The sequence below is a fragment of the Dermacentor andersoni genome, chromosome 6, assembly GCF_023375885.2.
Source record: "Dermacentor andersoni chromosome 6, qqDerAnde1_hic_scaffold, whole genome shotgun sequence".
NCBI classification, from domain to species: Eukaryota; Metazoa; Arthropoda; class Arachnida; order Ixodida; family Ixodidae; genus Dermacentor; species Dermacentor andersoni.
Genome location: NC_092819.1, coordinates 69,458,573 through 69,470,627, shown reverse-complemented (window position 1 = coordinate 69,470,627; position 12,055 = coordinate 69,458,573). Strand labels below are relative to the sequence as shown.

The window sequence follows — 12,055 nt, the reverse complement described above, 5'->3', positions numbered from 1 at the left end:
CGGCCGTGATGTGGCGTGAGTGAAGACCAGCATAAGTGATTACATGGTCCGAAATGTATGAAGTTGATAGCCACATGGGTGGAAAGGGGTGCAAAAGTGGCTGCAAAATAGTAATGCCCACAACGACCATGCCCATATTGAGAATGTGGGGTAAAAAGTGTGAGTTTCACATTAGCAGCACGCGAAAGAGAAAAAAAAAGAAACGTGCAGGTTGCAAAGGAGGTAACGCTAAATTGCGGGGTAGTTTATGTCACTGTGTTGGTTGAGGCAGCAGATGCCTGCGTCAGCCGATTGCTTCGCAATGCAAGTTACGGCGACTGCCGATGCAAACAAGTGGGGCACTGTCCAATCTGCTTGCGCTGCTGATTGTCGCTCGTTACCAGACCGCCATGTGCGACTATGAGAGTGTGCAGTTTACGAGCTCGCGTTAATAGTTTCAGCGTATCTCGACATGCCAAGTTTATTTCTGTTCTTGTACAAGAAAAGGCACTGCTTTTCTTCTGCCAGTAAAGTCGCACGTCTTATTCATTCACTTGTAGCTTGTTTGCATGGGCGTCAGCAGGGCCTCTTTAGTCTGCTGGCAATTAAAACGTGGCAGCTGAGGCATGCCGCAAAGCCAGTAGGGTGAGCCCGGCGCGTACCCCAGCGTGCGCCACCGGTAAAAAGCGGACACACTGGATGTTGCACTATGAAAAAAATTGCATTACCGCTTTCTGTTTAGGCAGCGCCATCTGTCGCGCCCCCTAGTAAGTTTTATGCGCTGCCGCTTGTTATTTTCGTACCACTGTCGAAGGTACACTTTCCTTTCTCGAAAGTATGTTCTGTATTCTGTGCCGAAGCTCCACCAATGCCGTTGAATAACATAAGCGCTCACCGTCTTGTCGGATATACATATGAGGCCTGGAAGTGCGTAGGCTGTTGTTTACGCTGCCGAGCAGCACAGGCCTCGCTTGCTTGCTATAGGGGTCATTGCTTAGCCCTTCGAGCAAAAGTGTTAATAATGAAAGACTCTGCACATCTACCTACGAGCATTTGTGAATTTGCAACGAACGCGTCACGACTTCATGGAATAACGCGTTTCACTCTCATGTTATGGCCGATTCCTCTAAAAGAGGGATCAACAGATTGTTTGCGTACTTCGCCTGCCTTCTGCGTCATGAAAAAGATAAACATGCGGAGTTGAATATGGCGCATCGTTACCTCGCTACAAAAGACGAAGGCGTAAATAGGAGCAGCATAGAATATATGAGTGCTGGTCATGTAGCCTTTATTCATAATCTTGTATCACATCCATTTATCACGCAGTTGTGATAATGTTTCACAATACCAGTGACAAGTGGCCCAGCATTCAATTTTAATAATGAAGTGCACCTTGTTGAAAAGATGTCCTTATTGACGTCTCTTACAATTCTCCATAACCAGTTCAATAATATTTTTACAATTAAACAATAAATGATTCTTAATTACTTAGAATTACGCGATAGAAAGTCCGCTACTGAAAACGTACTGGAGGTTTATCTATTGAACTCACAATACCATGCACTAGGTTTTATATGCGTACAACGAATGTTTTAAAGTTTCATGCATTAAGCACGGACACGTAGTATGTACGTTGCGGCAGAATAATTAAATTTATGAATTTTTAATTTCTGGTTTTTAGAGACATTTACAGAATTATGACTAATTATTTTTGATGTTATGCTTATGATCTCAACCTAATTGAATTTCTAGGCCATTGCGTCAGTACAGAACGTGGTGCTGGCTGTGTCAAGCGTAGACATACCGGTTTTAAGGTGTCTAACTGCTGACATTACATTCCTTGACATGGATTCTGGAAAAGCAACGTACACCTGGCATGTTAAAACCCCGGACAGTTCAGAAAGGTGCGTGTAAATTTATTTTTCAACCGCCTTTGACTTGATACCGAAAAATGACTCACACGAGAAATCAAACAGAAGGTTCTTGTAAGCTCCAATTGACTGAGGCAGACCTCGATATAATTGAGGATTACAGCAACAAAAGAAAAACAAATATTTTTGCATTAGACGATTCCCAATTTGTAGTTGCGCTTCACTCCCAATATCTACCATCAAACCCGGCAAAAGGTGGGCTGTCTGCTGTCTTATCGTCACGGCGCACTAAACTGGACCGGCGGCACTAGTCGTACTTTGGCGCGGCCGGCACGGAAATAGATTTCTTATCGCACACCGAATGCACTCGAGCAGAGTTCACTAGGTGGCAGCTGGAATGGTCGGGTAGAGTGACCTACTAGCTCGGAGTACTGGAAAGAGCTTGCTGATATATGTGTGCATTCGCCTATTGCAAAAAAAAAAATTGACTGATTTTCCACTACTGTGAAGAGGAGTGCAATCAAAGCTGGGATCCGTCGTAACACCTCGGCTTCGTGCTTCCTCACGGCGAGGTCGGCACGCCAACGATGAGCCCGTTCACGAGCGAGTTCCCGGCAGCGTTCATCAAACGCCGCCTTTTCTTCGGCCAAACGCACGACGCGCTGCCCGCCCCTGCTGACGCTCCTTCAACACAGCTTGCTATTCGGCAGAACGAACTAAACGCGGCGTCCCCCTCCGACTGCCGGGCCTGCACTGGCGGGAAACCGCTCGCCGCCCGCCCCCTCCCCCCCCCCCCTTAGGCGAGCGAACATAACCTTTTCCTAGGAAGGAGGACACGCCTGTGATTGGCTGGCACCTTGTGCTGCGTCTACTTTTTTCATGCCTCTAAAACCCCGCTTTAAAGAGGGCGTATGATGCGCTGACAGTGGCTGAATTGGTTAGCGTGCGGTCTCGCAGCAACGGAGGTTAGTGTTTCGAATTCACAGCCCGAAGAGTGGTTTTTATTTTCGCGCGGCTTGAATTTGTATTGCTATAGCAATGATACGGACACTCCAGGCGCATTTCTGCCGTCGGCGTCGCCATCGCTGTGAGGTTCCGTATGAGTAAAAGCGTGTGAGGGTTAGCCGACGAAGGCGGTTTACTGTCGCGTGCGCGAGCGACGAACGCCGCCCAGATGCGTGCCCTCCCCTGTGGCGCGCGAGGAGAGCACGCGCCAACGCCAACCGAAGGGGGAAAGTAGCAAAGGACAACAGCAGATGGTGGTGAGCGGTTGGATCCGCCGCATCTGGCTGGCATAGAAAAAAAAATTACAGGTGCTTGCGCAAATGTGGCATACGAGCAGTCATGCGAATTATATTCACCTTGCGCAAGCACCTTCCTTTCCATCCTTCGCAGCCTGCTCTGCTTTAAAGCGGTTTACGAGACGAGCGTAGTTCACTCTAGGCAATGTTTTTAGAGCGAAACACAGCCCGCGTGGGAGCACCGGAACAGCTGTATGGCCAGGCCATTTGTGCCAACACGCCGGCGTCGGCGATAGATCAGAGCAACAAATGTTTCGGCGCTCTAACTACAGGCCGCTTAGAGTTGAATCCTGGGGCTTCGTTTAATTTGCAGTGAACACTATATCAACAGTTCTTTGAGGTTTGCCTAGCCTACAACAGCGGCGAACGCCCCTCTCAATACGGGCACCCACGCCGTGCCGTCTTCTCGGCTTGTATTCGCCGTTCCCTACATTGTAGTCAACGCTGTGGAGGCTAGGCAGACGTCTTGCAGTGGCTTCGTTGGCACTTGGAGATAGTTAAATATTTTACAGCGAAGCTATTAATGCCGACCGACTGCCGTCGTTGTCACGCATGACTAAAGAGGGGCCACGTGACCTAGCGGGCGAGAAAAAGAAGAGGCCAAGAGGGCGAAAGGGGTAGGAGTGACCCCTTTCCCCCTGATAGAATGCTATGTTATACGAGAGTATTATGCGGTCTTGCATTTTCGGCGATCGGGCCAGATCGGCATAGAATTTATCGACGATTGATTCCAACCTGCCGCGAACGAAGCAAATATTATGCTGGCGGCTTGTGGCCAACGAACAGGGCCCAGCGACTGAAACTTGATACTAGAAGTGCGTGGCTGCCGGCATAGAGTTTCCTACAAAAATTACTAGAGGGAACTCTGGCGCTGCAGTCGTTGTCCTACCATGGGAATGATGGGGAGTACATGGATTTGTCTGATCTTCGTGCTTGTCGATTCAGACGTTCTTGTGGCTTTGTATATTACGCTATATAAATCTTATTGTCGTATATTTCAGCGCAATCTATATTATTCGAAGTGCAGAAGACGCCGGGAACGCGTACAATTGCTATTAATTGCAACGATTGAGCTTGTCCAGGTGGCCAAATGGATACGCGCCAAGCGTATCAAGGCACTGACATGCCCGCGATAAATTCATAAGGGCGTTTCATTCGCTGTTCGATACATGCGTCCGTGGCCTAATGGTTTCAAGATCAGGCTTCTGAGGTAGCGTCGCTGTGTTCGAATCCTGCCGTCGGGCAATTTTAATGATGTTTATTTAATTAATTATTACGCAATACACTGTTGAAAATGACGAGTGGACAAAGTCACAAAGCCATTTCAAGCCAAAAGGACGAAATTAAGGCAGATCCATCTACATCCCATGATGGTACAACCGCTCCCATTGCAGCTCCCGTAGACACTAGCGCCAGAGTTCCCTGTAGTAATTTTTGTAGGAAACTCTATGGCTGCCGGGACTTCTTGCGCCATAAAATCCAGGGAGCCACGTCAATCGTAAAACCAATCCAACCTATCGTTAAAATGATTGCAGCACCAGCATCTCCAGTGGTGGGTCTTGCACCCAATAAACGGAGCTTTGGATTAGTGGTTCTGCACATTCTATCCCAACAACAACTATGGGACGACCACGTATAGTGTGCTCCTGAGGAAGAAGCTGCCTACCGCGAGCGTAACTGAGATTTGGCTCGTGAACGGGCTCGTCATCGTAGGGCCGACCCAGAGCTGTGCACCAGAGATGCCGCGTTTAAAGGGGTGGAGACATGAAAATTTTCGTCGATGCGTTCTTTACCCGATACTACACAGCGCGGGATTCATATATACCCGATAAATAATTTAATGATAGCATTATTTTACCGAGCGATTTCGGTTTCGGTTTCTGGGCTCCGGGAGATGCTATGACGTCGTAGGAGAGGAAACGCAACAAGGCTTGGTCACGTGAGTCACAAAAGTACGTGAAACTATGCTGCGTCGCCTGCTCGCGCATACGCGTGCTCTGCCAGCAGGGGTAAATAACTGGCGACTAGTAGTGCATGTCGCGATTATTATAGTTAGTGCGAAGAGCGACAACAACGGTAAGAAAATATTGTGGCTTGTGAGAATCGGTGATTCATTCCGAAGCGCCGTCAGCTTTAGCTTTAACGTGAGCCGGAAAAGGTCTAGCGATGATATCGGCGCCGCCGAACGATCAGCGGCGATGAGGCAGCTGCCGGTGCCAGAGTGACCACTTCTCGGTCGCTGATTAGCCCCTTCGCCGTACGGAAGCCGTACAAATGGGTCCCAGTACATACTCTCTACGGCGAGAAATCTCGCCGTTCATGAGCAAAACGGCCGTCGCACGGGGGCCGCGATGGCAAACGGCGTGCGGCGAGTTGCCGTGCCGGTAACGTGGACGGGCCATTGAGAAATGCCAAGAGAACGAGAGACGGCTCCGAGCTGCCGAACAATGCGACTCGCAAATGATATGTCAATTAACTTCTCTGCCCTATAGCGCTGTGCGTGTCTCGGTTTGCTAGGGGCCAGGGTTAGCTCGGTTACATTGTTCTAGAAGCCTGTAGCATAGAGGAAGGATTTCTATATGCCTGTAGCTCGGTCATAGAGGAGGCTAGGCTCGGTCGCTCGGTTCAGCAGGCTCCGTAATCGGCATTTAATCGCTACTCATCATACGTCCCGTTTTTGTGCTAGTTTGCGATGACGCCAATATTTTCGTTCCTCCGCTGCACGTGATAGCAGCCGCGCTAGCGATGGGTTTCGACCACGAGAAGGAGATTTAATGACATTTTGGAGCTGAATTAAAATTATATTCAAATGTTTGCAGCGTCCTATACCAAGTTGTAGGTGTCCTCGCATACAGAAGCAGCCTACAACACACTTTTGTAACCTCAAAATTTGGTGTCTCAACCCCTTTAAACGGGAGTGCCGAGAATCCTATTCCGAAGTGCGCGCCTGAAACGAGCAAACACATCGGCGGCGTATAGAATGAAGAACGAACACAGCTTCGCCGTTCGACCATCTTCATAGACTGGAAGGGGCGGTGATTTTTTTTTTGTTACCGCAATTGTGTGCAATGGTCTTTTTTATAGCCTCAGTTATGAATGAAGGAAGTTTTAATCCTTGGAAACAAACGGTATGTGGTATACGACTGCTAATGCATTGTTTTAAATCATTGTTATTTTTGTTATTCCCGGGTTTTTATTTGCAACCCGTCGCGAGGAGTCTCACGTGCATGCTCACATGAGCGAACGCTTTTCTCGCACAGCGAAGCATAGACGGAACACCGGAGGGATAACATTTCGGGACCGAACTTTTTGCGCAGCTTCCACAGCGTTGACGTCTATGTATGGAACGAAGTATAGTTGGCGTTTCCTTGTCACCATCATCGCGTACCGTAGAAGAGCAGAGTGGTAAAATAATGATGCAGTGAATGACTAGGCTTTGAAAGCGTTCCGCATCATCGGCGCATGACTTTCGCCATTGCCTGCGCTTGGGCTGTGGCGCCACACCCTAGGTTAAGATCAAACCCCAGTGATGGCGAATGCCGTAAGTTGGTCGTTGCAATGGCTCCTACCCCCTAACACGCGGCGTGTAGACCAGTGAGAAAAAATGTTGTTACGATGATTTTGAGAGTATAGAAAGACAGTATTTACAATTTTGCCGCTAGGTGTCACGAGCCAGCGCTGAGAAAGAAGTGCTGGAACGCGCGCTCGGCAAGAGGCGGGCGCTGAAGAAAAAGAAGTAGAGGCTGAGGACACCGGTTTGAGTATTTTGTGCGCCATATTATACGACTGTCTGTCTCACCGACACCGGGTGCATCTTCATTTCTCTTTTCGTGACAAAACTGGTGGAGGTGATGGGTACGGCTCACCCGATGCCACAAGCCACTCCTTGTAGCAGGAGTACCAGCCCTTTACTAGTGAACACCTCTATTCACCGGGCCAGCAGGAGAATCCGAGGATTGCCTACGGAGCTTGATCGTCTCTCATTTATTTTCGTCACAAACTCTTGTCATACTATACCACTTTTGTTAAATACCAAGTTAACGAAACGACCATTAGAGCACCATGACGTAGGCTGCTTGATAGATACTGTAAAGGTGGAAAATTTTCCGAACAAATGCTTCACATTTACAACATGTATAACATACCCTATTAAATCGAGCAGGCTAGGCGACTATTTGTCACCACCCTGTTTCAAAGGAGACGCTATTAAGTCATCATCATCAACATCGTCATCAACGTCCGGGCCCGGCCGTTGGATAAGCGGGCATGGTCTGGGTCTGTCGGCGGTGGCTTCTGTGAATCGCTACCACGTGTCACCCACTCGCTGACCCCACGCGCTCGCTCTCGCGGTGCCTAGATTAGCGAGGCAGTCGCGCCACACTGCCCTGCGCTTGGAACGTGCCGCACGAGAGCGATTGTACGCGCACTGCACTGAAATTTGGCCTTCGGAAGTATCGCAATTGTCGGCAATTTTTTTTTTTATCATAAATAACACTGTCACAGCTTTTGGCCCGTGTTTTGCTCCCTCTAGAAAGCATTCGGGGAGTTGAGATATCGCTACTGAGCACACTGGTTTTTATTTTAGATAATATACGTGCGCCTACAGCTTTGGGGATTATTATTCTGTGCATGTATCATGCATTGTTTTCAGCGCGCCTACAAGTGTGCGAAATAGAAGAGCGTGCGTTTTATTTTTGCATTTTACTTTTTCTTTTCTAGGAAAGACGTTCGAATCAACTACGCTGTTGGTGGAGGTGCGCCCGACATGGCTGTTGCGCAAATAAATGACGGTAAGAAATATTCCGCGTCTCACTTGTGTAAAAACAGATAGTTTTTCTCTATTTTCTTCACGTCTAACTTTACGTTCAAGTGCATGCGACACTTGTGGAAACCGCAAATCTCCATCGAAGCATTAGGGCAGAGACACCAAGATGATACTATGTCATTTCGAGTGAAGGTTGAAAAACAGCTGAAATTGAAGCTATAGAGAAGGTATAATGAAGCAGTTATTTGCACTGACAACCACATCAGGAAACCCTTCACTTAAGGGTTATCTTTTATTATTTCTAATAAACGTTTCCTGCTCCCTCTTTGTGTGAAACCCACCGACAATACTTTTGATGTTTTATTCCCTCAGTTCTAAAACAGAGTTCGCTCATCAATTCTGTACATGAATAATTCACAATATACCCTTAGATTGGAAAAATTTTATTACGTGGCCCCAAATATAGTGGGCCATACTACTTAGTACCGGTAAATTTTTTTTACTTTCAAATACAGCCGAGGCACTAGCACTTTGAAGTCAGCAAGCAATCATAGCCATTTAGCAATTTTTAATTATGTGTTTGCATTCCACGTCTTCCTCTCACCGAAAATACACTGAAAGACCATGTTTTAGAAATCTGCTTCTGAAACAAATCAGCTGAAATTGAACTTAAAACGTTTCTCTTTCCAGACACCTCTCAGTCTTTTGTTGCCCAAGTTGTGTACAGCAATTACAAAAGCTGTATTGTTACCAAATTTTTCATGGGACAAAAAGAAGGTGAGAGATCTGCAGAAAAATTTACTACATCATCAACAAACAGATGGTTATTACGAATTCGATGTCTTTAGTCAGAAACTACGATTTACTATTCCTCACATTTTTGTGCAAGCTCTGCTCGTTCCTAGCGATTTAAATGCTTTGTACAGATTATTTCATTTAGAATTCTTAGGTTGCTCGATTCCCTGTCGCCCTGTCTGTCTGCCTGTTTGTGTCTCTAACCATTGTATTGCTAACTTTCGTTATTGCACAGGTGGTTCATAGTACAATTAGTAATCATCGAGCTGCTGTGCTGTGGGAACACAGTTCGTGTCGCTGCCACAGAACACTACGTGTCGCTGCCACAGGAGCCTTTTTTTACAGCGTATAGCACTAGTTATATCATATATGACACTTTGTCTGTGCTGCTCCTCAATGAACCTTTTTGACGCAAATTGGGTTTGTACTACGGCTTATGTGCTGCTCTTCAATGACAAAAAATACATCTGATTGTTCACTGGTTCTCGGTCAAATAGAACTCGCGCCACGCGCGCACTTAGCGGCAGCGTCGCCAGATGGCGCAGCGTGCTCGGTGGGAAGCGAGACAAAGGAATCCGTTTTCATTCGCAATAAGGCCTGTCACAACATTGCTTCAACTCTAATGCCGTTATCGCTTCACGATGCCTTTCGTCTTCTGCTGTCTGGTGCACAGATGCTGAAACGTATAGCAGTGATCACCTACCTACTTATGTACAACTGAGATGGTTTACAAGACTTCCAAGTTCTCATACGCGACGCACTGACTGGGATGCCTTTCAGAACAAGCTAGAAGAATCCTGCAACTGTGTAATTTCACCGAAAGAGATTGAAGAGCGCATTAGAGCTGCGGGCAGTCCGACGTCGCGCGGAGAGGAAATACAGGCGAACTAAATTGATATCAGACTTGAGGACGGCACGCCGTGTGCAAAAGAAAATTAAAAGATACTTAGACAAGCTCGTCAGACAACGTTGGAGGTCCTTTTGCACTAGCCTGGACCCAAGAAAACCGTTGTCCACAATATGGCATGTTGTACGAGCACTATCATCTCCTCCACAACAGCTACGTCCCTTCCGAACTTTGGCTATCATCCAGACGCGCAGGGAGAAGGAAATCGCGGAAGATTTCTACATACACCTCTCTGGATCTACAACAACGATAGATTCAGTGCTCAGGTGTGCTCCTCCAACAATGGGACGATCGTCTCGACCTCCCATTCACGCTGCAAGAGCTACGTGCAGCGATTTCCTGTTCAAGACACTCAAGTGCGCCTGGTCCTGATGGCATTACCTATTCTACCTTGCGCCATCTAGGCCCTCGAGCGGCTGAAGAGCTCCTTGCTTTATACAATCTCTCTTGGTCCTCGGGAACTGTGCCTGCACACTGGAAGACAAGCAAAATCGTGGCATTATTAAAACCAGGCAAGACACCCCATACTATGCTTTCCTACAGGCCTGTGACGCTTGCCAGTTGCATAGCTAAAACCATGGAACGCATGGTTTTGACGCGCCTGGAGTGGTTTTTGGAGAAACGTAATATATATCCAGACGCAATGACAGGTTTCCGAAAGGGTAGGTCGTCAATCGACAGCGTCATTGACCTAGTAACAACTGTTCAACATCAGAAACGTCGCCGTCGATTAACGGCTGCTGTCTTTCTAGATATCAAGGGTGCTTTGGACAACGTTCTACATGATGCAATTTTAAATGCCCTAGAAGAATGTGGCGTCGGGGGACGTATCCATCAATGGATAGCCAGCTATCTTCAAGAGAGAACTATATTCATGACAACTCCAGACGGTGAAACAAAGAACCACCCCGTCTATCGTGGAGTGCCTCAAGGAGGTGTATTGAGCCCAACCTTATTTAATATCGTTCTCATTGGACTGGTCAAAGAACATGCAGGCACAGTCTCGGTCTCTGTGTACGCAGACGACACATGTATATAGACCACGAGCTTAACGCGCTTGCAAGTGCAAACGAAGCTGCAGCGCGCGGTGTTGATAACGTCGACATACCTAAACAGTCGCGGACTGCAGCTCTCACCGGAAAAAAGTGTGTCCATGGCATTTACACGGAAGTCAATGACCTGCTACCCCGTTATGATTGACGGGAAGATTATACCTTCAGTAACCCACTACAAGTTTCTCGGAGTCATCATCGACCGTGACTTTCCTTGGTCGAAGCACCTCTCTGGATTAAGAAAAAAGCTAGACAGCTTTACTCAGATCATTCGACATATGTATGGAAAATCATGGAGGCCATCCAAATCGTCCCTTCTGCAGCTCTACCAGGCACTTTTTGTTGGCTACCTCCGCTACAGTGCGCCTGTACTTTCTCGGATTTGTACAACTGCTGTACGCACACTAGAAAGCGCTCAGACTCGCGCACTGAGAATTTGCCTTGGACTACCACGATGTGCGTCTACTTGGGGCACGATTGCAGGGGCACGATTGCAGAGGCACGTGCGTGCCCAGCTCGAGTTTATCTGCAACATGAGCCATTGCGAGTGCATCTAAGGCTACTGACCAGACACAAGAATCATCCACTCACGAACGTCACAAGCGTACGGTCTGTGTCTGCCTACTCAGAAGCCGTGTTGTCGCAGCAAGACTTATTGCCATCGGACTTCCAACCGTATGACATACCCCAAGTTCCACTCTGGACGATGGCAAAGCCAACGGTGAGACTCTCAATCCCTGGAATAACGAAGAAGTCGAAGATGCCGCTTGCTGGGCTCAAGCATTTCGCGCTATCATACATTGCTTACATGTATGGATATTACGAACATGTTTTTACAGATGGTTCTGTGACGCAGACCTCTTCCGTGGCGGCCTACACGGTGCCAGGAATGGGGATTGCACAACGATTCAAGATAAGACACAGAACGTCGTCTACAGCAGCTGAGTTGACCGGAGTTCGAGAAGCAGTTCGCTGCATGCTGCAACAGAGTCTCGAGAAGTGGACAGTGTTCTGTGACTCAAAACCAGCACTGCAACTCATCAGCAATTATATGAGTGACAGAACCGCATATAGTCCTCTGGTTCATGACATCATATCTCTACTTGCTGAGGCGCCTCACTTCAGGCATACCATCGTGCTGCAGTGGATTCCTGGCCATTGTGGAATAGCTGGAAACGAACAGGCTGACGCGGAAGCAAAAAAGGCGCACACTGACGGAAGTATTATAAAAATTCATTTTTCCCGGTATGACATTAACGCCTTGCTCCATACCTCCCTTAAAACTTCTACGGCACGACATTGGGACAACCCCGATCATCGACAAGAGCGCCTTCATAGACTTGACGCTGGATTACAATTCCGGCTTCCACTTCGCTTGCGGAGAA

General features: G+C 47.7%; 2 protein-coding genes across 2 annotated transcripts in view; one reads left to right on the top strand and one right to left on the bottom strand.

Moving 5' to 3' along the window:
• The window catches only part of LOC129382439 (uncharacterized), a 182,380-nt gene that overhangs the window by 65,720 nt on the left and 104,605 nt on the right, over nt 1-12,055 (bottom strand). The window lies entirely within an intron of this gene.
• LOC129382438 (uncharacterized) overlaps nt 1-12,055 on the top strand; it is a 34,302-nt gene that overhangs the window by 14,247 nt on the left and 8,000 nt on the right. The window contains exons 2-4 of the mRNA XM_055066369.1: nt 1,732-1,883; nt 7,871-7,941; nt 8,607-8,693. Coding sequence (XP_054922344.1) covers nt 1,732-1,883; nt 7,871-7,941; nt 8,607-8,693 — 310 coding nt within the window. The remainder of the gene's footprint in view (nt 1-1,731; nt 1,884-7,870; nt 7,942-8,606; nt 8,694-12,055) is intronic.